Below are 23948 nucleotides of genomic sequence, written 5' to 3'. Positions count from 1 at the left end.
TGGAATGAACAGTCTAATGGGTACAGAGCATGGTTTGAGAGTAAATCGGAGAAAGACGAAAGTAGTGAGATGTAGCAGAAATGGAAACAGCGAGAAACTTAACATCAGGAGTGATGGTCACGAAGTAGATGAAGTTAAGGAATTCTGCTACCTAGGCAGTAAAATAATCAATGACGGGCGGAGCAAGGAGGACACCAAAAGAAGACTAGCTATGACGAAAAGGGCTTTCCTGGCCAAGAGAAGTCTACTCGAATCAAACATGGGCCATAATTTTAGGAAGAAATTTCTGAGAATGTACGTTTGAAGCACAGTATTGTATTGTAGTGAAACATGTACTGTGGGAAAACAGGAACAGAAGGGAATCGAAGCATTTGTGGTGCTACAGACGAATGTTGAAAATTAGGTGGAGTGATAAGGTAAGGAACGAGGAGGTTCTGTGCAGAATCGGAGAGGAAAGCAATATGTGGAAAATACTGACAGAGAGAAGGGACAGGATGATAGGACATCTGCTAAGACATGAGGGAATGACTTCCATGGTACTAGAGGGAGCTGTAGAGGGCAAAAACTGTAGAGGAAGACAGAGATTGGAATACGTCAAGCAAATAATTGGGGACGTAGGTTGCAAGTGCTACTCTGAGATGAAGAGGTTAGCACAGGAGAGGAATTCGTGGCGGACCGCATCAAACCAGTCAGAAGACTGGTGATAAAAAAAAAAAAGTGGATATCTTTTCCGTCGACACACTTATGCAGGGTGTCCGAAAAGTCTTTCCCTGATTACATGAATTGATAACTCAGGCTAGAAGTAAGATACAAATATGAAAGTGGTGTCTAATTGTTTACAAACTATCAAAGTTTTTTTCGCACATCAGTAAACTTCCACATGAGCACCCTTGGTAGCACGTAGCACATCTAGGCGATATTCAGTTTCCGTCCACACATTAGCCAACATCACTGGAGGGATCGATTCAACGACTGTGGTTATCCGTTGCCGCAGGGTTTCAAGATCTGGTGCACGTGTTCGGTAGACCTCGTCCTCGACATAACCCCATAAAAAGAAGTCTAATGGCGTTATATCAGGAGAGCGTGGAGGCCAAACCATTGGCCCATCACGACCAATCCATCACCTAGGAAAGGTCATATGGAGATAGGCACGGACGTCCAAACCCCAATGAGGCGGTGCACCGTCTTGCTGTAACAAGACATCGGGGTGATACTGAAGCAGCTGAGGAACAGCATACAGCTGCAACATGTCCAGATACACTGCAGATGTGACGGTAGCCTCAGCGAAGAAGAATGGCCCGATAATTCGATCGTGCGATAGCGCGCACCAAACATTCACCTTTGGACTGCCTCTGGTGCACTCCGTGACCTCGCCAGGGGGTTGTGAACCCCAAATGCGCACATTATGGCAATTCACTACTCCACTGACAAAAAAGGTCGCTTCGTCGGAAAAGGCAATTCGTCTGAGATAACCATCATCGTCCTCCATACGTGATAGCATTTCGACCGCAAAGTCATATCGACGTGTACTGTCATTGGGCAACGAGGCCTGAACGATTTGCACTTTGTATGCACGAAACAATAAACGTTTGTGTAAAATGTCACGGAGAGAGCTTTTTGGCATCTGTAATTCGCGTGAGGCCCTGCGCACCGATTTCTTCGGACTTGGCAGAAAAGACTGCCTTACAGCTTCCACCCTGTCTGCTGAGGTTCTCGGTCGACCAGACCTCGGAAGGTCAGCAACCGATCCTGCGTTCTTGAACTTCTACACCAGGCTTTAATGCACTTGACATCAGGTGGATTCCTTCCAAATGTTGTCTGGAAGTGTCTCTGCACTGTGGTTCTGGTCGTGTCTCATGGTACCACAGGACACACTGTGCCGTCTACTGACTGGTTAACGTGGCTTCTTGGGCACTGCACCTCATCCACTACTTACGTACTGCGAACCTAAAACAGAAAAAAAAAACTTTGATAGTTGTAAACAAATCGACACAAGTTTAATATTTGTATCTTACTTCTAGCCTGAGTTATCAATTTATGTAATCAGGGAAAGACTTTTCGGACACCCTGTACTTTTTTCGCTATATCGAGATCTGGTAATTGTTTTAAATTTAGATGTATCGGATTCGCGATACTTTTAAGAATATCAGCAGTCCTACCATAGGGCAGTCGCAGTGGGATGCGTAGCCAGTATGCGATCTACATCTGTATCTACACACACATTCTGTAAGCCAATTTATGGTGCATAGCGGAGGGTACCTTTACTAATGCTAGTCACTTCCTTTTCTGTTCCACGCGCAAATGTGGCGACGGAGAAACGACTGTCTTTTATGCGTCCGTACGAGCGCTGATTTCCCTGGTATTGCCTTCGTAGTCTTTACGGCCACAGTTAGGGTAAAGCCGTCGGAACACGGACCGCGCATTGAAACGTTGAGCGCGCCAAGCTTCCTGCGTCATAGCATGCAAAAAGCACCCTGAGGAGTGTTTCCGACCGTGAAGGGCAATATCTAGCATGTCGGATATTCTGACCATGCATCTGGAAATAGACCGATGGGGTGTAAAAATGCCGCCTTTGTCAAATGACGCCATATGTCGTTAGTACGAGGTGCATTCAAGTTCTAAGGCCTCCGATTTTTTTTCTAATTAACTACTCACCCGAAATCGATGAAACTGCCATTACTTCTCGACGTAATCGCCCTGCAGACGTACACATTTTTCACAACGCTGACGCCACGATTCCATGGCAGCGGCGAAGGCTTCTTTAGCAGTCTGTTTTGACCACTGGAAAATCGCTGAGGCGATAGCAGCACGGCTGGTCAATGTGCGGCCACGGAGTGTGTCTTTCATTGTTGGAAAAAGCCAAAAGTCACTAGGAGCCAGGTCAGGTGAGTAGGGAGCATGAGGAATCTCTTCAAAGTTGTTACCACGAAGAAATTGTTGCGTAACGTTAGCTCGATGTGCGGGTGCGTTGTCTTGGTGAAACAGCACACGCGCTGCCCTTCCCGGACGTTTTTGTTGCAGTGCAGGAAGGAATTTGTTCTTCAAAACATTTTCGTAGGATGCACCTGTTACCGTAGTGCCCTTTGGAACGCAATGGGTAAGGTTTACGCCCTCGCTGTCCCAGAACATGGACACCATCATTTTTTCAGCACTGGTGGTAACCCGAAATTTTTTTGGTGGTGGTGAATCTGTGTGCTTCCATTGAGCTGACTGGCGCTTTGTTTCTGGATTGAAAAATGGCATCCACGTCTCATCCATTGTCACAACTGTCGAAAAGAAAGTCCCATTCGTGCTGTCGTTGCGCGTCAACATTGCTCGGCAACGTGCCACACGGGCAGCCGTGTGGTCGTCCGTCAGCATTCGTGGCACCCACCTGGATGACACTTTTCACATTTTCAGGTCGTCGTGCAGGATTGTGTGCACAGAACCCACAGAAATGCCAACACTGGAGGCGATCTGTTCAACAGTCATTCGGCGATCCCCCAAAACAATTCTCTCCACTTTCTCGATCGTGTCGTCAGACCGGCTTGTGCGAGCCCGAGGTTGTTTCGGTTTGTTGTCGCACGCTGTTCTGCCTTCATTAAACTGTCGCACCCACGAACGCACTTTCGACACATCCATAACTCCATTACCACATCTCTCCTTCAACTGTCGATGAATTTCAATTGGTTTCACACCACGCAAATTCAGAAAACGAATGATTGCACTCTGTTCAAGTAAGGAAAACGTCGCCATTTTAAGTATTTAAAACAGTTCTCATTCTCGCCGCTGGCGGTAAAATTCCATCTGCCGTACGGTGCTGCCATCTCTGGGACATATTGACAATGAACGTGGCCTCATTTTAAAACAATGCGCATGTTTCTATCTCTTTCCAGTCCGGAGGAAAAAAATCGGAGGCCTTAGAACTTGAATGCACCTCGTACAGTGTCACGAGACACCATTTTGACCTTTATTTGAAGTCCATGTGTATGTAGTCGAGCGAATTGCAGAGCTATCGAACACCCGTCGTTTATTGCACGGGATATGTCTTTCATATTTGAAAATAATTTTTCGGTTAAAAACAGCAAGGAATTGATCAACAATATTCAAACTGTAAGATGTACACCTGACACTAGACTGGTTTCCTTTGACATCGTCAGTCTTTATACAAATGTCATGGTCGATGTAACCATAGCCCTTGTAAAAAAGAATCTACTAAAACATAAAAAAACTAAGTGAAATTCAGATTGCTGAACTGATTAGTTTGCTTAAAGTCGTTTTGAAATACAATTATTTCACGTTCAATGGGAAAATGTGTGTATAACCAGATGGATTAGCAATCGGTAGTCCCCTCCCTGGTATTTTGGCAGATGTTTCCATCAACGCTCTGGAAATAAACGTTCTTCAATTCAAGTTCAGAATTACGCCACAAAATCCGTTATTATGCACGTTATGTTGACGACATTATCATTGCTTTTGACGGTACTGATCATGAGTTAGAGCTTCTCTTCAATACTTTCAATGGTTTACATGAAAAAAATTTCCTTCACAAAAGAACATCAGAATGAGAAAGGTGAACTTAACTTTCTTGGTTTAACAATTTCCATACAGAATAGCTCCTCCAATTTCAACATCTTCCGTACGGAAACGGATTCAGATAATGTCATCCCTGCTGACTCAACTCATCCAAAAGCTCATAAACTGGCGTTTTTTCATTCTGTTATTCACCGTATGGTAACTACTCCTTTATCACCTGCCGATCAACAAAAAGAATTGAATGTCATCAAAGCGATTGCGGTTAATAATGGGTACACTCAGAATATGAATGATTACATGTTCAGTAAGAAAACTTCCCAAAACTGTTCGACTTTGAGCAACAACCTCCCCACTGATAGCAAAGAAGCTAAAAAATTTATTTCTGTTTCTTTGTTGGGTAATATATCGTATAGGATAAAACGTCTTCTAATGAAAAAATATAGCTGCAACGTCTCCTTCTCTACAGATAACAGTGTAAAGAGAAATCTTGTACATTCAGTAGAGATCGCCGGCGATTGGTTTTCCAGTTCAGGGGTTTACAAACTAACCTGTAATAACTGTCCTTCATATTATATTGGTCAAACAGGCAGAGCTGTGAAAACTAGATATAAAGAACACCTATTAGGTAAAAAAGGAGCGAATATACACAGTTCTACTTTTGCTGAACACCTGCTGATAGCCAGTCATACGCCTTAACATTTAGAAGACACTGTTATCCTACACAGAGAAGTCAAAGGACGTAGATTAGATCTGTGGGAAGAGTTACAAATTTTCAAACCTCTTGAGCTCAAGGACGGTAATATACTGAACGACCAGTTGAACCTTGCTTGTAGACAATTTTTCGAAGGCTTTAAACCTGTACTGTTTACGGTATAACATTAATGCTGGTAACCTTAGTGGTTTATTTCCTCAGGACGCTATGATGCACCTTCAGTGCTTTAAGCTCACTACCCCTTATGTAATGGTGGTTTTCTCACGATGTATGTTTGCTACTACATCGGCCCTTTGTGATTTTGCCTGGCTCTAAAATTTTGTTTTCCCTGTGAATGTGTATTAACAGGATCATGTACCAGTGTTCGTAATTCTTTCTTGACAAGAGCCATTATTGTCAATTTTAAAGTTCTGACATATATACTGTTTGTGCGCTTCACTAATATAGTAATGTAATTTTTTATATTTTGGCTGTATATGCCACTGGGCCTAAGTTTCTCAGCGTAAGCGCCACCTGCCTTTTTTTTGTATAACTACATTATCTGTGCAAAAACAGACATAATGTCTTATGGGATAACAGCAATCAGTGATTTTATAATGTTACTTAAAATCCGTCTTGATTGCAAATTTTTTTTTTTATTATTCATAGGACCGGTTTCGGTTCATTCAAAACCATCTTCAGACCTGATATTTCAGTTACAGTAGTAACCCGTCCCAATACAGCAACTTTCACATGCTACGTCACATGACGGGTTACTCCTGTAACTGAAATATCAGATCTGAAGATGGTTTTGAATGAACCGAAACCGGTCATATGAATAATAATAATAAAAAAATTTGCAATCAAGACGGATTTTAAGTTACATTATCTGTAGCAATGCTCCCATACTGTTATAACGGGAGTGTTAATTTCCTTCCTTTTTTTTATTGTTACTCTACCTAAGGACGTTATTAATACTGATAATTTACACGTTGCCTTTGTACGCAATTGGCACTTGTTTCTCGGCACGAGCGCCACCTGCCCTGTTTTCAGAGTGACTACACTAGCTGATTACACACAGTCGGTTGTGAGCTGTGCAAGATCCATGAACTATTTTGTATTTACGTGACAAACCCTAATTCTAGGGCTATCTTTCATTTTTGACAAATGGATCTATGCCGACAATTGTAAAAACTGCGATGGTACATTAGTCCTTACTAATGTAAAATTGTAAGTACCAGTCGTCGTTATCATACTTCTGTAACGCAAGAGTTCTCTGATTGTGTTAAAAGTTATTCTTGGCTTAAGTTTCATACTGTTCTAATGTAAGCTATGCTCCCATCCCCCACGCGGATCCTGTACGATCTCATCCCCTTCCCCCACCTCCTCCTTTTCCTTGAAAGGATACGGATCCTCTACACCTCCCGCAAACTCGATCCTCCTCACCCGCTTGTCTCACCCATCCTCTCCCGCCCCTGCCCGCTGCCGCACCTGTATTCCCACGTCCCACCTGCTCCCCATCTCTCCACCCTCCTTACCCTCTCCCAAGGTGACTTCCGCCAGCTCCCCATCCCTGATGATGTCCTCCTCCCCCCCATCTACCCCTCCTATCAACTTTAATCCTGCCCCCCCCCACTTCCGGTGTCCTTTCCTCTAGGCACCTTTCCTCCCTTCTCTCTCCTTTTCCCCCTATCCCTCTTCCTCCGTCCCTCTTCCCCCGGGCTTCCCCTCCCCCTTCCTCCCTCACCCTATCTCCCCTGCCCGTGGCATCTCTGCTCTCCCCTCTCCCTCTCCCACTCTTCTTCCTCCTCCTCCTCCTCTCTTGGCAGGTCCCCAGACTCGCACACACTCAGTGAACATTCGCGCGCCGGAGATCATCGCCGTCAGTGTCTCGTGTGTGTGCCTTCGTTTGTGTTTAGTGTTTGATCGCCGTCACGCCACCACCGTTCACGTGTGCCGTCGCCATCATCCATGTTATGTGCGCCGTGTCAACTAGTATTAGTGATGTTTTCGCCCAGCGTGAACGGCTCCATGTTTTTTTGTTTTTTAGTGTCTACATTTTTTGCCCGCCATTTTGACTGTATTCTCTGTGCCACCTCTATGTAATACTTATTGTCAAACTCAAGGCTGAAGAGCGGCGTACTCTGCCACTGACAACCCGCCTTTGTATAAGGTGTTTAAAATCACAATAAAGAAAAAATAATAATAATGTAAGCTATGATGTTCATTGTCCTTAGGCTACGTTCTGAAGAAGACAAATTTATATTTGTCGAAACCTAGGTAAAGAATGTCTTTATCCATTGCAACGGGTCGGCTATTTATAATTTTATTACGTGGAACCGTTGCTGTTGTGCGGCTACGTTTAAAATATTGTAGTATCGATAGTATTTGTTTAAGTTTGTACACTTACTTCATTTTAACATCTTGTGGCTAGAACATAGTGTTGTGGATATTACACAGCATAGCACAGCACTTTCGACGTGCAGGTAATCTGTACATTGTTTTTAAAGAAATGTACAGGATATATCTGTACAAACTTTTATTACAGCGTTATGTATCCATTTGGAGTAAATCGGTCAAGAACTTTTCGAAACTTTTTCTACGAATGTTTCCTCTGTATGTATTGTAATGTACCGGGTGATCAAATAGAGTATAAATTTGAAAACTTAATAAACCATGGAATAATGTAGATAGAGAGGTAAAAATTGACACACATGCTTGGAATGACATGGGGTTTTACTAGAACAAAAAAAAAGTGTTGCTAGACGCGTGAAAGATCTCTTGCGCGCGTCGTTTGCTGATGATCGTGTGCTCAGCCGCCACTTTCGTCACGCTTGGCCTCCCAAGTCCCCAGACCTCAGTCCGTGCGATTATTGGCTTTGGGGTTACCTGAAGTCACAAGTGTATCGTGATCGACCGACATCCCTAGGAATGCTGAAAGACAAGATCCAGCGCCAATGCCTCACCATAACTCCGGACATGCTTTACAGTGCTGTTCACAACATTATTCCTCGACTACAGCTATTGTTGAGGAATGATGGTGGACATATTGAGCATTTCCTCTGAAGAACATCATCTTTGCTTTGTCTCACTTTCTTATACTATTTATTGCTATTCTGATGAGATGAAGCGCCATCTGTCGGCCATTTTTTGAATTTTTGTATTTTTTGGTTCTAATAAAACCCCATGTCATTCCAAGCATGTGTGTCAATTTGTACCTCTCTATCTACATTATTCCGTGATTTATTCAGTTTTCAAATTTATACTGACTTTTTGATCACCCGGTAAAATCATCTTGTGGTGTTGCAGTACTTCTTGTTGTGCCTGTGCTTGCTATGAAAACAGGACGAGGAAGATACCTTTTTTTATGTTTTGTTTTAGCCAGACTTCTTGATCACCCGGTACATATGTATACAGTGAGGTGATGAAAGCCATGGCATAGCGATATACACATGTACAGGTGGCAAGTGTATCATTTTCATTCAGGTGATTCATTTGTAAGTATTTCTGACGAGATTATGGCCGCACAATGCGACTTAACGCACTTCGAGCGCGTAACAGTAGTTAGAGCTAGACACACGGTACATTCCATTTCGGAAATTGTTAGCAAATTCAGTATCTCAAGATCCACTGTGTCAAGAGCGTGCCGAGAAATTACACATTTCAGGCGTCACGTCACACCATGGACAACGCCGTGGGCGACGGCCTTCACTTAACCACTGAGAGGAGAGCTGTATGCGTAGACTTGTCAGTGCTAGCAGACAAGCAATGCTGCACGAAATCACCGCAGAAACCAATGTGGGCCGTACTACGAACGTATGTGTTAGGAAGTTGCAGCGAAATGTGGCGTTAAGGCAGTAGATCACTGATGCAAGTGGCTTTGCTAACAGGACGACATCGCCTGCAGCACCTCCCGTGGGCTCGTAACCATATTGGTCGGACGGTAGACGATTGGAAAACCGTGGCCTGGTTAGGTGAGTCCAGATTTCAGTTGGTGATGGCAGGGTTCGAGAGTGGCGCAGACCCCACAAAGCCACGGATCCGAGTTGTCAGAAAGGCACTGTGCCAGCTGGTCGTGGCTCCATACTGGTGTGGGCTGTGTTTGCATGGAATGGACTGGGTCCTCCGGATGTTCGGCTACTTGGGGAACGTTTCCAGCCATGCATGGACGTCACGTTACCGAACAGTGGTGATGGAATTTATCTGATTGGAAGTGCTCCATGCCACAGGCCAGAGTTTTTTCAATTTGTGTGAAGAACATTCCGGACATTTCGAAAGATACATTTGACCACTCAGATCGCCTGACATAAATCACATAGAACGTTTATGGGACAGGATCCAGAGGTCAGTTTGTGCAGAAAATCCTGCACTGGCAACACTTCAGAAGGTACGAGGTGCATTCAAGTTCTAAGGCCTCCGATTTTTTTTCTCCGGACTGGAAAGAGAGAGAATCATGCGCATTGTTTTAAAATGAGGCCGCGTTCCTTGTCAATACGCCCCAGAGATGGCAGCACCGTACGGCAGATGGAATTTTACCGCCAGCGGCGAGAATGAGAACTGTTTTAAATACTTAAAATGGTGACGTTTTCCTTACTTGAACAGCGTGCAATCATTCGTTTTCTGAATTTGCGTGGTGTGAAACCAATTGAAATTCATCGACAGTTGAAGGAGACATGTGGTGATGGAGTTACAGATGTGTCGAAAGTGCGTTCGTGGGTGCGACAGTTTAATGAAGGCAGAACATCGTGTGACGACAAACCGAAACAACCTCGGGCTCGCACAAGGCGGTCTGACGACACGACCGAGAAAGTGGAGAGAATTGTTTTGGGGGATCGCCGAATGACTGTTGAACAGTTCGCCTCCAGAGTTGGCATTTCTGTGGGTTCTGTGCAGACAATGCTGCATGACGACCTGAAAATGCGAAAAGTGTCATCCAGGTGGGTGCCACGAATGCTGACGGACGACCACACGGCTGCCCGTGTGGCACGTTGCCGAGCAATGTTGACGCGCAACGACAGCACGAATGGGACTTTCTTTTCGTCGGTTGTGACAATGGATGAGATGTGGATGCCATTTTTCAATCCAGAAACAAAGCGCCAGTCAGCTCAATGGAAGCACACAGATTCACCACCACCAAAAAAATTTGGGGTAACCACCAGTGCTGAAAAAATGATGGTGTCCATGTTCTGGGACAGCGAGGGCGTAATCCTTACCCAGTGCGTTCCAAAGGGCACTACGGTAACAGGTGCATCCTACGAAAATGTTTTGAAGAACAAATTCCTTCCTGCACTGCAACAAAAACGTCCGGGAAGGGTTGCGCGTGTGCTGTTTCACCGAGACAACGCATCCGCACATCGAGCTAACGTTACGCAACAGTTTCTTCGTGATAACAACTTTGAAGTGGTTCCTCATGCTCCCTACTCACCTGACCTGGCTCCTAGTGGCTTTTGGCTTTTTCCAACAATGAAACACACTCTCCGTGCCCGCACATTCACCAGCCGTGCTGCTATTGCCTCAGCGATTTTCCAGTGGTCAAAACAGACTCCTAAAGAAGCCTTCGCCGCTGCCATGGAATCGTGGCGTCAGCGTTGTGAAAAATGTGTGCGTCTGCAGGGCGATTACGTCGAGAAGTAACGCCACTTTCATCGATTTCGGGTGAGTAGTTAGTTAGAAAAAGAATCGGAGGCCTTAGAACTTGAATGCACCTCGTATGAAGGGCTGTGGTGGAAGCACCGCTCAGTGTTCGTGCCTGGGACTGCCATCGACCTGTTGCGTCCATGACACGTCGCGTTGGTGCACTACGGCAGGCGAAAGAAGATGTGACACGATATTAGCAAGTGTCGCACGACTTTTTCCGCCTCTGTGGATATCACATATATATTTAAAATATGTATCCTACGGGTTTCCAAATGTTGGTTAGAGTGTCATGTAAAAGTGTGAAGTAAATGTATGAACAAAGTTTCAATATTTTCGGTGAGAAGGACGATTTGTGTTTATACAGGGTGTTACAAAAAGGTACGGCCAAACTTTCAGGAAACATTCCTCACACACAAAGAAAGAAAAGATGTTATGTGGACATGAGTCCGGAAACGCTTAATTTCCATGTTAGAGCTCATTTTAGTTTCGTCAGTATGTACTGTACTTCCTCGATTCACCGCCAGTTGACCCAATTGAAGGAAGGTAATGTTGACTTCGGAGCTTGTGTTGACATGCGACTCATTGCTCTACAGTAGTAGCATCAAGCACATCAGTACGTAGCATCAACAGGTTAGTGTTCATCACGAACGTGGTTTTGCAGTCAGTGCAATGTTTACAAATGCGGAGTTGGCAGATGCCCATTTGATGTACGGATTAGCACGGGGCAATAGCCGTGGCGCGGTACGTTTGTATCGAGACAGATTTCCAGAACAAAGGTGTCCCGACAACAAGACGTTCGAAGCAATTGATCGGCGTCTTAGGGAGCACGGAACATTCCAGCCTATGACTCGCGACTGGGGGAGACCTAGAACGACGAGGACACATACAATGGACGAGGCAGTTCTTCGTGCAGTTGACGATAACCCTAATGTCAGCGTCAGAGAAGTTGCTGATGTACAAGGTAACGTTGACCACGTCACTGTATGGAGAGTGCTACGGGAGAACCAGTTGTTTCCGTACCGTGTACAGCGTGTGCAGGCACTATCAGCAGCTGATTGGCCTCCACGGGTACACTTCTGCGAATGGTTCATCCGACAATGTGTCAATCCTCATTTCAGTGCAAATGTTCTCTTTACGGATGAGGCTTCATTCCAACGTGATCAAATTTTAAATTTTCACAATCAACATGTGTGGGCTGACGAGAATCCGCACGCAATTGTGGAATCACGTCATCAACACAGATTTTCTGTGAATGTTTGGGCAGGCATTGTTGGTGATGTCTCGATTGGGCCCCATGTTCTTCCGCCTACGCTCAATGGAGCACGTTATCACGATTTCATACGGGATACTCTACCTGTGCTGCTAGAACATTTGCCTTTACAAGTACGACACAACATGTGGTTCATGAACGATGGAGCTCCTGCACATTTCAGTAGAAGTGTTCGTCCGCTTCTCAACAACAGATTCGGTGACCGATGTATTGGCAGAGGCGGACCAATTCCGTGGCCTCCACGCTCTCGTGACCTCAACCCTCTTGATTTTCATGTATGGGGGCATTTGAAAGCTCTCGTCTACGCAACCCCGGTACCAAATGTAGAGACTCTTCGTGCTCGTATTGTGGACGGCTGTGATACAATACGACATTCTCCAGGGCTGCATCAGTGCATCAGGGATTCCATGCGACGGAGGGTGGATGCACGTATCCTCGCTGAAGGAGGACATTTTGAACATTTCCTGTAACAAAGTGTTTGAAGTCACGCTGGTACGTTCTGTTTGTGTGTGTTTCCATTCCTTGATTAATGTGATTTGAAGAGAAGTAATAAAATGAGCTGTAACGTGGAAAGTAAGCGTTTCCAGACACATGTCCACATGACATATTTTCTTTCTTTGTGTGTGAGGAATGTTTCCTGAAAGTTTGGCGGTACCTTTTTGTAACCCCCGGTATAAACACATCCAAAAAGTTTTGTATCACCTCGGTTCGAAGCATTCCGGAACCTGTACAGAAAATTGGAACAGAGATCACCATAAACATGATATCTGCCCTTTTTATTGCTCATGAAAACCACAAATTGCATGTTGTACCACCATACAGCGAGACCTTCACAGGTGGTGGTCCAGATCGTACGAGGGCAGTTCAATAAGTAACGCAACACTTTTTTTTTCTCGGCCAATTTTGGTTGAAAAAACCGGAAATTTCTTGTGGAATATTTTCAAACATTCCCGCTTCGTCTCGTATAGTTTCATTGACTTCCGACAGGTGGCAGCGCTGTACGGAGCTGTTAAAATGGCGTCTGTAACGGATGTGCGTTGCAAACAACGGGCAGTGATCGAATTTCTTTTGGCGGAAAACCAGGGCATCTCAGATATTCATAGGCGCTTGCAGAATGTCTACGGTGATCTGGCAGTGGACAAAAGCACGGTGAGTCGTTGGGCAAAGCGTGTGTCATCATCGCCGCAAGGTCAAGCGAGACTGTCTGATCTCCCGCGTGCGGGCCGGCCGTGCACAGCTGTGACTCCTGCAATGGCGGAGCGTGCGAACACACTCGTTCGAGATGATCGACGGATCACCGTCAAACAACTCAGTGCTCAACTTGACATCTCTGTTGGTAGTGCTGTCACAATTGTTCACCAGGTGGGATATTCAAAGGTTTGTTCCCGCTGGGTCCCTCGTTGTCTAACCGAACACCATAAAGAGCAAAGGAGAACCATCTGTGCGGAATTGCTTGCTCGTCATGTGGCTGAGGGTGACAATTTCTTGTCAAAGATTGTTACAGGCGATGAAACATGGGTTCATCACTTCGAACCTGAAACAAAACGGCAATCAATGGAGTGGCGCCACACCCACTCCCCTACCAAGAAAAAGTTTAAAGCCATACCCTCAGCCGGTAAAGTCATGGTTACAGTCTTCTGGGACGCTGAAGGGGTTATTCTGTTCGATGTCCTTCCCCATGGTCAAACGATCAACTCTGAAGTGTATTGTGCTACTCTTCAGAAATTGAAGAAACGACTTCAGCGTGTTCATAGGCACAAAAATCTGAACGAACTTCTCCTTCTTCATGACAACGCAAGACCTCACACAAGTCTTCGCACCCGAGAGGAGCTCACAAAACTTCAGTGGACTGTTCTTCCTCATGCACCCTACAGCCCCGATCTCGCACCGTCGGATTTCCATATGTTTGGCCCAATGAAGGACGCAATCCGTGGGAGGCACTACGCGGATGATGAAGAAGTTATTGATGCAGTACGACGTTGGCTCCGACATCGACCAGTGGAATGGTACCGTGCAGGCATACAGGCCCTCATTTCAAGGTGGTGTAAGGCCGTAGCATTGAATGGAGATTACGTTGAAAAATAGTGTTGTGTAGCTAAAAGATTGGGGAATAACCTGGTGTATTTCAATGCTGAATAAAACAACCCCTGTTTCAGGAAAAAAAATGTGTTGCATTACTTATTGAACTGCCCTCGTACTACTCACCAGTGCCTCTAATATCCAGTAGCACATCCCCTTGCAGTGATACATACCTGTATTCGTCATGGCATACTGTCCACAAGTTCATCAAGGCACTGTTGGTCCAGATTGTCCCACTCCTCAACGTCGATTCGACGTAGATCCTTAAGAGTGGTTGATAGGTCATATCGTCCCAAAACAGCCCTTTTCAATCCATCCCAGGCATGTTCGATAGGGTTCATGTCTGGAGAACATGCTGGCCAGTGTAGTCGAGCGATGTCGTTATCCTGAGGGCAGTCATTCACAAGATGCACATGATGGGGGAGCGAATTGTCGTCCATGAAGGCGAATGCCTCACAAATATGCTGCCGAGATGGTTGCACTTTCAGTCACAGGATGGCATTCACGTATCATACAACCGTTACGTCGCATCCCATGACCACCACCGGCATAGGTCGGCCCCACATAATGCCACCCCTTGCTGCACTCGCTGGACAGTGTGTCTAGGCGTTCAGCCTGACTGCGTTGCCTCCAAACACATCTCTGAAGATTGTCTGCTTGAAGGCACATGCGACACTGATCAATGAAGAGAACATGATGCCAATCCTGAGCGGTCCATTTGGCTTATTGTTGGGCCCATCTCTGCCGCGCTGCACAGTGTCGCGGTTGCAAAGATCGCCATGGACGTCAGGAGACAAGTTGCGCGTCGTGCAGCCTATTGCGCACGGTTTGAGTCGTAACACGACGTCCTGTGGCTGGACGAAAAGCATTATTCGACATGATAGCGTTGTTGTCAGCGGTCCTCCGAGGTAGCAGTCATCCACTGCAGTAGTAGCCTTTGGGCGGCCTGAGCGAGGCATGTCATCGACAGTTCCTGTCTCTCTGTATCTCCTCCATGTGTGAACAGCACCGCTCTTGTTCACTCTGAGACGCCTGGACACTTCCCTTGTTGAGAGCCCTTACTGGCGCAAAGTAACAATGCGGACGCCATCGAACCGCGGTATTGACCATCTAGGCATGGAACTTCCTGGCAGATAAAAACTGTGTGCCGGACCGAGACTCGAACTCGGGACCTTTGCCTTTCGCGGGCAAGTGCTCTACCAACTGAGCTACCCAAGCACGACTCACGCCCCGTCCTCGCAGCTTTACTTCTGCCAGTACCTCGTCTCCCACTTTCCAAACTTTACTGAAGCTCTCCTGCGAACCTTGCAGAACTAGCACTCCTGAAAGGAAGGATTTTGCGGAGACATGGCTTAGCCACAGCCTAGAGGTTGTTTCCAGAATACGATTTTCATTCTGCTGCGGAGTGTGCGGTGATATGAAACTTCCTGGCAGTTTAAAACTGTGTGCCGGACCGACACTCGAACTCGGGACCTTTGCCTGCGGTCTAGGCATGGTTGAACCACAGACAACACGAGCCATGTACCTGATTCGTGGTGGAATAACTGGAACTGATCAGCTGTCGGACCCCCTCTGTCTAATGGGTGCTGCTCAGTGCTCATGCATAGTTGTTGACATATTTGGGCGGTTTTAGTGACATCTGAAAAGTCAAAGGGACTGTGTCTGTGGTACAACATCCAAAGTCGACGTCTATCTTCAGGAGTTCTGGGAACCGGGGTGATGCAAAACTTTTTTTTGATGTGTGTAGTAAAACAGAGAAGTATCGATACAACTACTACACTGGTAATGAGCACAGTATCACTACCACAGCTGTGGTGGTACTTTTTCTCATATATACCATCAGCTTACCTTGTCTGACTTGATATTTTACGCAGCCTGGTGATGCCACAGAGTATGCTCTGCCTCTCCCCGTCTGCACAGCTTGTAGTGCGCATCCGCTGCGCGCGCCTCCACACACGCACTGCAGTAGTTGGACTGTGGCGTTTCAGGCCCAGAGCTGTGGGAGTCGGGCGACGTCGGCGGCGCGATGCACGTGGACGGCGACGCGGCCTCGTTCGAGCGCGTGGAGCTGCGCTGCGGCGCGGACGCGATGCACGTGCGCGTGGCGACGGCTCGCGACTTCCGCGGCGTGCTGTACACGCGCGGCTCCTTCCACGAGCGCCGGCCCCCCTGCTTCCTGGACGCCGACGGCGGCAACCGCTTCTCCATGCAGCTGCCGCTCGACGCCTGCAACGCGCTCAACGAGGTGAGCCTGTTCGGCGACCCGGCATTTCCTGGGTGAAGGTGCACTCCAAACGTGCCTTGACGAGTTCTTTACCTCAGAACGGTGAGACTTCTACGGGTGGAGAATCGAAGAGTTATCCCAGCGTTGACACACTGTTTCAAATAGCGAAGTAGAATATCTACATTTACATCTACATCCATACTCCGAAAGCCATCTGACGGTGTGTGGCGGAGGGTACCTTGAGTACCTCTATCGGTTCTCCCTTCTATTCTAGTCTCGTATTGTTCATGGAAAGAAGGATTGTCGGTATGCCTCTGTGTGGGCTCTAATCTCTCTGATTTTATCCTCATGGTCTCTTCGCGAGATATACGTAGGAGGGAGCAATATACTGCATGACTCTTCGGTGAAAGCCCGTACCGAGCTACTGAGTGTCTCTCTTGCAGAGTCTTCCACTGGAGTTTATCTATCATCTCCATAATGCTTTCGCGATTACTAAATGATCCTGTAACGTAGTGCGCTGCCCTCTGTTGGATCTTGTCTCTCTCTTCTATCGACCCTGTCTGGTACGGATCCCACACTGCTGAGCAGTATTCAAGCAGTGGGCGAACAAGCGTGCTGTAAGCTACTTCCTTTGTTTTCGGATTGCATTTCCTTAGGATTCTTCCAATGAATCTCAGTCTGGCATCTGCTTTACCGACGATCAACTTTATATGATCATTCCATTTTAAATCACTCCTAATGCGTACTCCCAGATAACTTATGGAATTAACTGCTTCCAGTTGCTGACCTGCTATATTGTAGCTAAATGATAAGGGATCTTTCTTTCTATGTATTTGCAGTACATTACACTTGTCTACATTGAGATTAAATTGCCATTCCCTGCACCATGCGTCAATTCGCTGCAGATCCTCCTGCATTTCAGTACAATTTTCCTGTGTTACAACCTCTCGATATACCACAGCATCATCCGCAAAAAGCCTCAGTGAACTTCTGATGTCATCCACAAGGTCATTTATGTATATTGTGAATAGCAACAGTCCTACGACACTCCCCTGCGGCACACCTGAAATCGCTCATACTTCGGAAGACTTCTCTCCATTGAGAATTACATGCTGCGTTCTGTTACCTAGGAACTCTTCAATCCAATCACACAATTTGTTTGATAGTCCGTATGCTCTTACTTTGTTGATTAAACGACTGTGGGGAACTGCATCGATCGCCTTGCGGAAGTCAAGAAACACAGCATCTACCTGATGATTAAAATCTCTCTTATGTGTATCTGTTGTGTTTATTAAAATTATGGAAAAAATGCAGTGAACTTGTGCACGAACCTTATAAGTCAAGTGGCCAACTGAGCTGGCATAGTGAATTCAGTTCAGGCAAAACCAATCTCTTGTAACGTATTACTATCTTTACGACGTTTCTCATCGAGCCATATACATTATCTCGCATTTCTACCTGCTTCTCTCACACAAATAATGATAAAAATTCAGAAATTCGGGGTCACCACCAGCACAGGCCCTTCCTGACCGTTTAGAAAAAACAGAGCTGGAAAATTATAAGTTTAATTACTTCAATAGTTTAATTACAAGTATGCAAATTTCTTTGAGTAGCCAGATAAATAGCACTCCATGTCGTGCATGAAGCAACTTCATTAATTGAGGATTGGAAAACGGAGTAAGTGGGTAAGATCAACACTACAGAATTTATCTTTCACGTAGATTATTTATTGTATCCAGGTATTTGGTTGCACATCCTAACTGCACATAACTGGTGCCTGACTCGAAATATTTAAGTAAGAATTACTTGAGAATGTAACAGAGCACAATTTAATTACAGCAAGAAGAAACACAGAAAACGGGGGTGGGAGACAATGATACCATCATCTCCTTTGCATTCATATCATAAAAATATCTCAGTGAGATTCGTATTGTGATTCTACGCATGCACTATTCTGGACAGAGGTTCAACAAATGCACGAGGCTGTGCGATAATTATTCAACATACTAACTGCGTCTGCTGCTTTCAAACGGCCGAACTAGAGCACGTGGTGCATTCCAAATCAAATTGTTGTGCTGCTTTGTAGAAAGCGCATGAAAGAACAAATATTCTTGCAGAAATTATAGCTGATTAAACAAGGAAACTGTTAAACTAAAGCCCATTGTGGTGTCGTGGTGGACCAGAAGTGTCATTGATTACCAAACATGTGGCACAAAATCGACACAAAGAGAAAAGCAAGTTCCACAAAATATAAGATTAAAATTCATACTTGCTTCGAGACAGTATTACACTCATGTACGGTTGAAGTGATCCTAATCAGATTTACCGTTTGAAATTCTACTTCATCATTGTTCAAAATGAACAAAGTACACTACTGGCCATTACAATTGCTACACCAAGAAGCAACGCAGATGATAAACGGGTATTCATTGGACAAATATATTACACTAGAACTGACATGCGATTACATTTTCACGCAATTTGAGTGCATAGATCCTGTGAAATCAGTACCCAAAACATCCACCTCAGCCCATAATAACGGCCTTGTTACACCTGGGCATTGAGTCAAACACAGCTTGGATGGTGTGTACAGGTACAGCTGCCCATGCAGCTTCAGCACGATACCACAATTCATCAAGAGTAGCGACTGGCGTATTAAGTATTTCAACAGTTAAACACAACGAAGTCCTAACTCAGCCTGCTTCCTGTCACTGAAACCCCCGTTAATAGCTACGGTCCGTACTGACCGAAGAGGGCCCCTTTCTCTTTCGAGATTACCTAGCTCCCTGTGCAGCGGAAGCTACCAGAGTGGTCTCACCAACCTCACACACAAAAACAGCCTTCGACTAAGATGGGTAAACCCCTCTGTTCAGGTATTGGAAACCTAAGTCGGTCATCCTGTGCTCTCCTTCGAACGAGAAGCAACATCGTCTGCTCGCAGCAGACGATGACCAACTCAGCGTTTCCGATAAAACAAAACCGAAAACCCACATTGAAATATAGTTATTCAATAGGCCTTATTTGAGTGCCCAGTCTTTCTGGAAGAGTTTATGAATTGAGCTAAAACCAGGTAGTAAAGTGAATAAGCTGTGCCGAATTCGACAAGCGTCTTATGAAACGACTTCACGGGGACGTTTCGCTCCAAACAGATTTGTGGGCCAGTCATCACGACTCACGCAGTTGCTACACATCCTCACCGAACTCTGATTCCACCATAGCACATCACTGAAGTCTTGGCTGCAGACTCTGAGTCTGGCCTCAGCATCTGCGTCCGTTTTGCGACACAGCCGAAACTCTAGAAGACAAAGGCAAAGAGGGTGACTGGGTTCCCAAAGTCGAAAAGTTCTCAGTGGCCGCCTAGGATGAAGTGCTCTCCCTGCCTTCTGAAGATGACATTTGTTTGTGCTTGACATTGCAGAAATTCTGCTGGCTCTTCCAGTACCGGAAACACACTAGCCAATTACGGTAAAGACTGCGAGCTCCGACCAGCGAAAAGTACAAAAATACGCTGCCAAAGTGCTTTCTCCTACGTATTTCACTTGATTAACGACCAATGGTAATTATCTCTAAAGTTAGGCAGAAGTTCGTAATTATTCTCCACCAAGAGGATGGATTTCCATCGTGACAAATGAGAGGAAAGGCACATATGCATGCTAGCTCTTCCTCCGGCTACCAAATAATTTTTTTTAGCCAATTAGCATTCTGTAATGTTGTGTGTGCCTCACTGCTTCTTTTAAACTAACTTGTGTCTGATTTTATTCTGAGAAGCTGAGTAATGTATGTAAATACCGTAAATGCAAATTTGATTCAAAAAGTACTTGAATTGAAGCGCAGCTGGACAGCAATAAACTCTTTAGCTAGCAATCCCTGCAACGATAGTAGTTGTCAATCTTTGAGTATGGACTCCAAAGAAAACAGACAATTGATTTTTTTTAAAAAAAGAGCACTGTTAATCTGTATCTTGTGGAAAGAGGATGTGTTGCTAGGCTGTCGCTCAGAACGTATTGTTACATTTAATGAAAATTGATATTTTAGTGATACAACCGAGTAAAGTATGAGGAAGAGTTGCCAAACATTTATGTATACAAATTTTCTGGAAGTGAATAATAGAAATATCTTGTTTTTGGGAAAGGAAGTGAACTTCATTGTCGTCGCCGTCTATCAATCGACAGAATTGTAAGTGTACAAAGTTCACTAAAGTACAGGAAAAGAAATGCATTCTCTATAGTTTTCGTTCAATAACTAACAACCTCTCATAATTTCTTAATCACAGTAATTGGATTATGTTCTTGTACAATAGTATGGTGGTGAACTCCACTGACCAATTTTGATGTAACAGGATGTTTAGTCTGAAGGAAGTTTGTGTGCCAAGCAATCTCCTTTTCTCACGAAAAGCAGATTGCTGTTTGATCTTATTTACTTACAACAGTGGTCCCTTAGGCATGAAAAGCTACGAAAACTTGGGCTCAAAGGCATCCGCAATACGGCCAAGTAACTAACAGAGTCGTATTTTAAACCTTAAAGAACAATAACTTCCTCCAAATTGTAATACGTCACCAACTGGTTCAGAAGCTGACCATTCAAGGAGGCAGCAACCAAAATTCAGGTACCAGTTACGACTTAAAGTAAAAATCTCAAACAAAAATCAATCTCTCTCTCTCTCCAAACACATATATAAATATTCATATTGCTGCCACCTATCCTGCAAGAGCGACGCTTACTGCTTTCACAATTTGTCGTATTTTTTCCACACTGTAGATCTGTATCTCTCTAAAAGCATTCCTCGTCCTCTAGACAGCCCCTGAAGTTTCGCCAGGAAGCTCCATGCTGTTACGGCCTCTGGACAGCTCCATCCTTGAGTTCACTACGGCAGCGACCACTCCTTCACTTACCGAAAGAAACATAATTTGACCCAGTAACGCATACTAAAAGGTTTCAGATAGATTATATAATGGTAAGACAGAGATTTAGGAACCAGATTTTAAATTGTAAGACATTTCCAGGGGCAGATGTGGATTCTGACCACAATCTATTGGTTATGACCTGCAGATTGAAACTGAAGAAACTGCAAAAAGGTGGGAATTTAAGGAGATGGGACCTGGATAAACTGTAAGAACCAGAGGTTGTACAGAGTTTCAGGGAGAGCATAAGGGAACAATTGACAGGAATGGGGGAAAGAAATACAGTAGAAGAAGAATGGGTAGCTTTGAGGAATGAAATAGTGAAGGCAGCAGAGGATCAAGTAGGTAAAAAGACGAGGGCTGGTAGAAATCCTTGGGTAACAGAAGAGATACTGAATTTAATTGATGAAATCTGGAAGAGCATAAATAGACTTAGGTGTCAAATGGGAAGATCAAAGGGTAACCTGTTCAAGTGGGAATACGCCGAAGAAGGGCCTTGCCAATGTGGAGGAAAACAAACGATGACACACCTGTTGACCTGGCCATCCTTGCTGGCCCCATGCACTTTCCAAGACCTGTGGCTGGCCAACAATGCTGGAGTGAAGTGTGCCGAACACTGGAGAGAGATATCAGCCTTCTATGGACAATAATGACGACTTATGATATGTGAAGATCATGAATGTATATATAAGTGTATTACTATTATTTAGTTGTATTTGTAATCTAGTATATATAGCCTATTAATTAATTACAGATGTAGCTCAGACACGATTAAATAAATAAATAAAGGACCTTTCTAGTGACTCTTGAAAGCATTTGACATTCTATTAAGGGGTTTTCTCACACCTCAATAAACAAATGTGTTGGTCAGAACAATGAACGAACTGACTGACAGTAATAATCCGTTACTTCACCAGGCCAATCTTGTCAGCTCTACAGGAATTACCAACCTGCTGTAATCGAACGCCTATCCCAACTGAGAGAGTTCCTGCCTCTCATCTTCGCTGTAAAGGTTGACAAACCCACATTGTCCTTAAATTCCTGATGGCGCCACGCTGATAATACCATAGGTGGTGTAGAAAAATTGTGCGAGGACGCAACAACACGAGTGCTGGTGACGTGTCTGTCTACAAAGATACTTTGACACCCGCCCGTACCTTCTGAGCGATTCACTTTTTTTGTCATGCAGTGTTTCTCTGGCCACTGGCTACAGACGCATCTCGCTGAGGATATCAGGTCTACATCTCTACATCTACATCCATTCTCCGCAAGCCACCTAACGGTGTATGGCGGAGGGTACGTTGAGTGCCTCTATCGGTTCTCCCTTCTATTCCAGTCTCGTATTGTTCGCGGAAAGAAGGATTGTTGGTATGGTTCTGTGTGGGTTGTAATCTCTCTGATTTTATCCTCATGGTCTCTTCGCGAGATATACGTAGGAGGGAGCAATATACTGCTTGACTCTTCAGCGAAGGTGTGTTCTCGAAACTTCAACAAAAGCCCGTACCCAGCTACTGAGCGTCTCTCCTGCAGAGTCTTCCAGTGGAATTTATGTATCATCTCTGTAACACTTTCGCGATTACTAAAAGATCCTGTAAGGAAGTGCGCTGCTCTCTGTTGGATCTTCTCTATCTCTTCTACCAACCCTATCTGGTGGTATGGATCCCACACTGCTGAGAAGTATTCAAGCAGTGGGCGAACAAGCGTACTGTAACCTACTTGCTTTGTTTTCGGATTCCATTTCCTTAGGATTCTTCCAATGAATCTCAGTCTGACATCTGCTTTACCAACGATTAACTTTATATGATAATTCCATTTTAAATCACTCCTGATGCATACTCCCAGATAATTTATGGAAATAACTGTTTCTAGTTGCTGTCCTGCTATTTTGTAGCTAAATGATAATGGATCTATCTTTCTATGTATTCGCAGTACATTACACTTGTCTACATTGAGATTAAATTGCCATTCCCAGCACCATGCGTCAATTCGCTGCAGATCCTCCTGCATTTCAGTACAATTTTCCATTGTTACAACCTCTCGATATACCACAGCATAATCCGCAAAAAGCCTCAGTGAACTTCCGATGTCATCCACAAGGTCATTTATGTATATTGTGAATAGCAACGGTCCTACGACACTCCCCTGCGGCACACCTGAAATCGCTCTTACTTCGGAAGACTTCTCTCCATTGAGAATGACGTGCTGCGTTCTGTTACCTAGGAACTCTGCAATCCAATTACACAATTGGTCTGATAGTCCATATGCTCTTACTTTGTTCATTAAACGACTGTGGGGAACTGTATCGAACGCCTTGCGGAAGTCGAGAAACACGGCATCTACCTGGGAACTCGTGTCTATGGCCCCCTGAGTCTCGTGGACGAATAGCGCGAGCTGGGTTTCACACGATCTTCTTTTTCGAAACCCATGCTGATTCCTACAGAGTAGATTTCTAGTCTCCAGAAAAGTCATTATACTCGAACATAATACGTGTTGCAAAATTCTACAACTGATCGACGTTAGAGATATAGGTCCTTAGTTCTGCACATCTGTCGACGTCCCTTCTTGAAAACGGGGATGACCTGTGCCCTTTTCCAATCCTTTGGAACGCTACGCTCTTCTAGAGACCTACGG

The 23948-nt window shown here is 44.9% G+C and overlaps 1 protein-coding gene across 1 annotated transcript in view; it reads left to right on the top strand.

Annotated features, from left to right (window-relative positions):
• Positions 1–23948, top strand: part of LOC126212761 (uncharacterized) — a 170991-nt gene that overhangs the window by 112965 nt on the left and 34078 nt on the right. Inside the window, exon 2 of the mRNA XM_049940168.1 lies at positions 16181–16437. Coding sequence (XP_049796125.1) covers positions 16181–16437 — 257 coding nt within the window. The remainder of the gene's footprint in view (positions 1–16180; positions 16438–23948) is intronic.

Source organism: Schistocerca nitens, chromosome 11 (assembly GCF_023898315.1).
Source record: "Schistocerca nitens isolate TAMUIC-IGC-003100 chromosome 11, iqSchNite1.1, whole genome shotgun sequence".
Taxonomy (NCBI): Eukaryota; Metazoa; Arthropoda; class Insecta; order Orthoptera; family Acrididae; genus Schistocerca; species Schistocerca nitens.
This window is presented reverse-complemented; position numbering and strand designations above follow the sequence as displayed.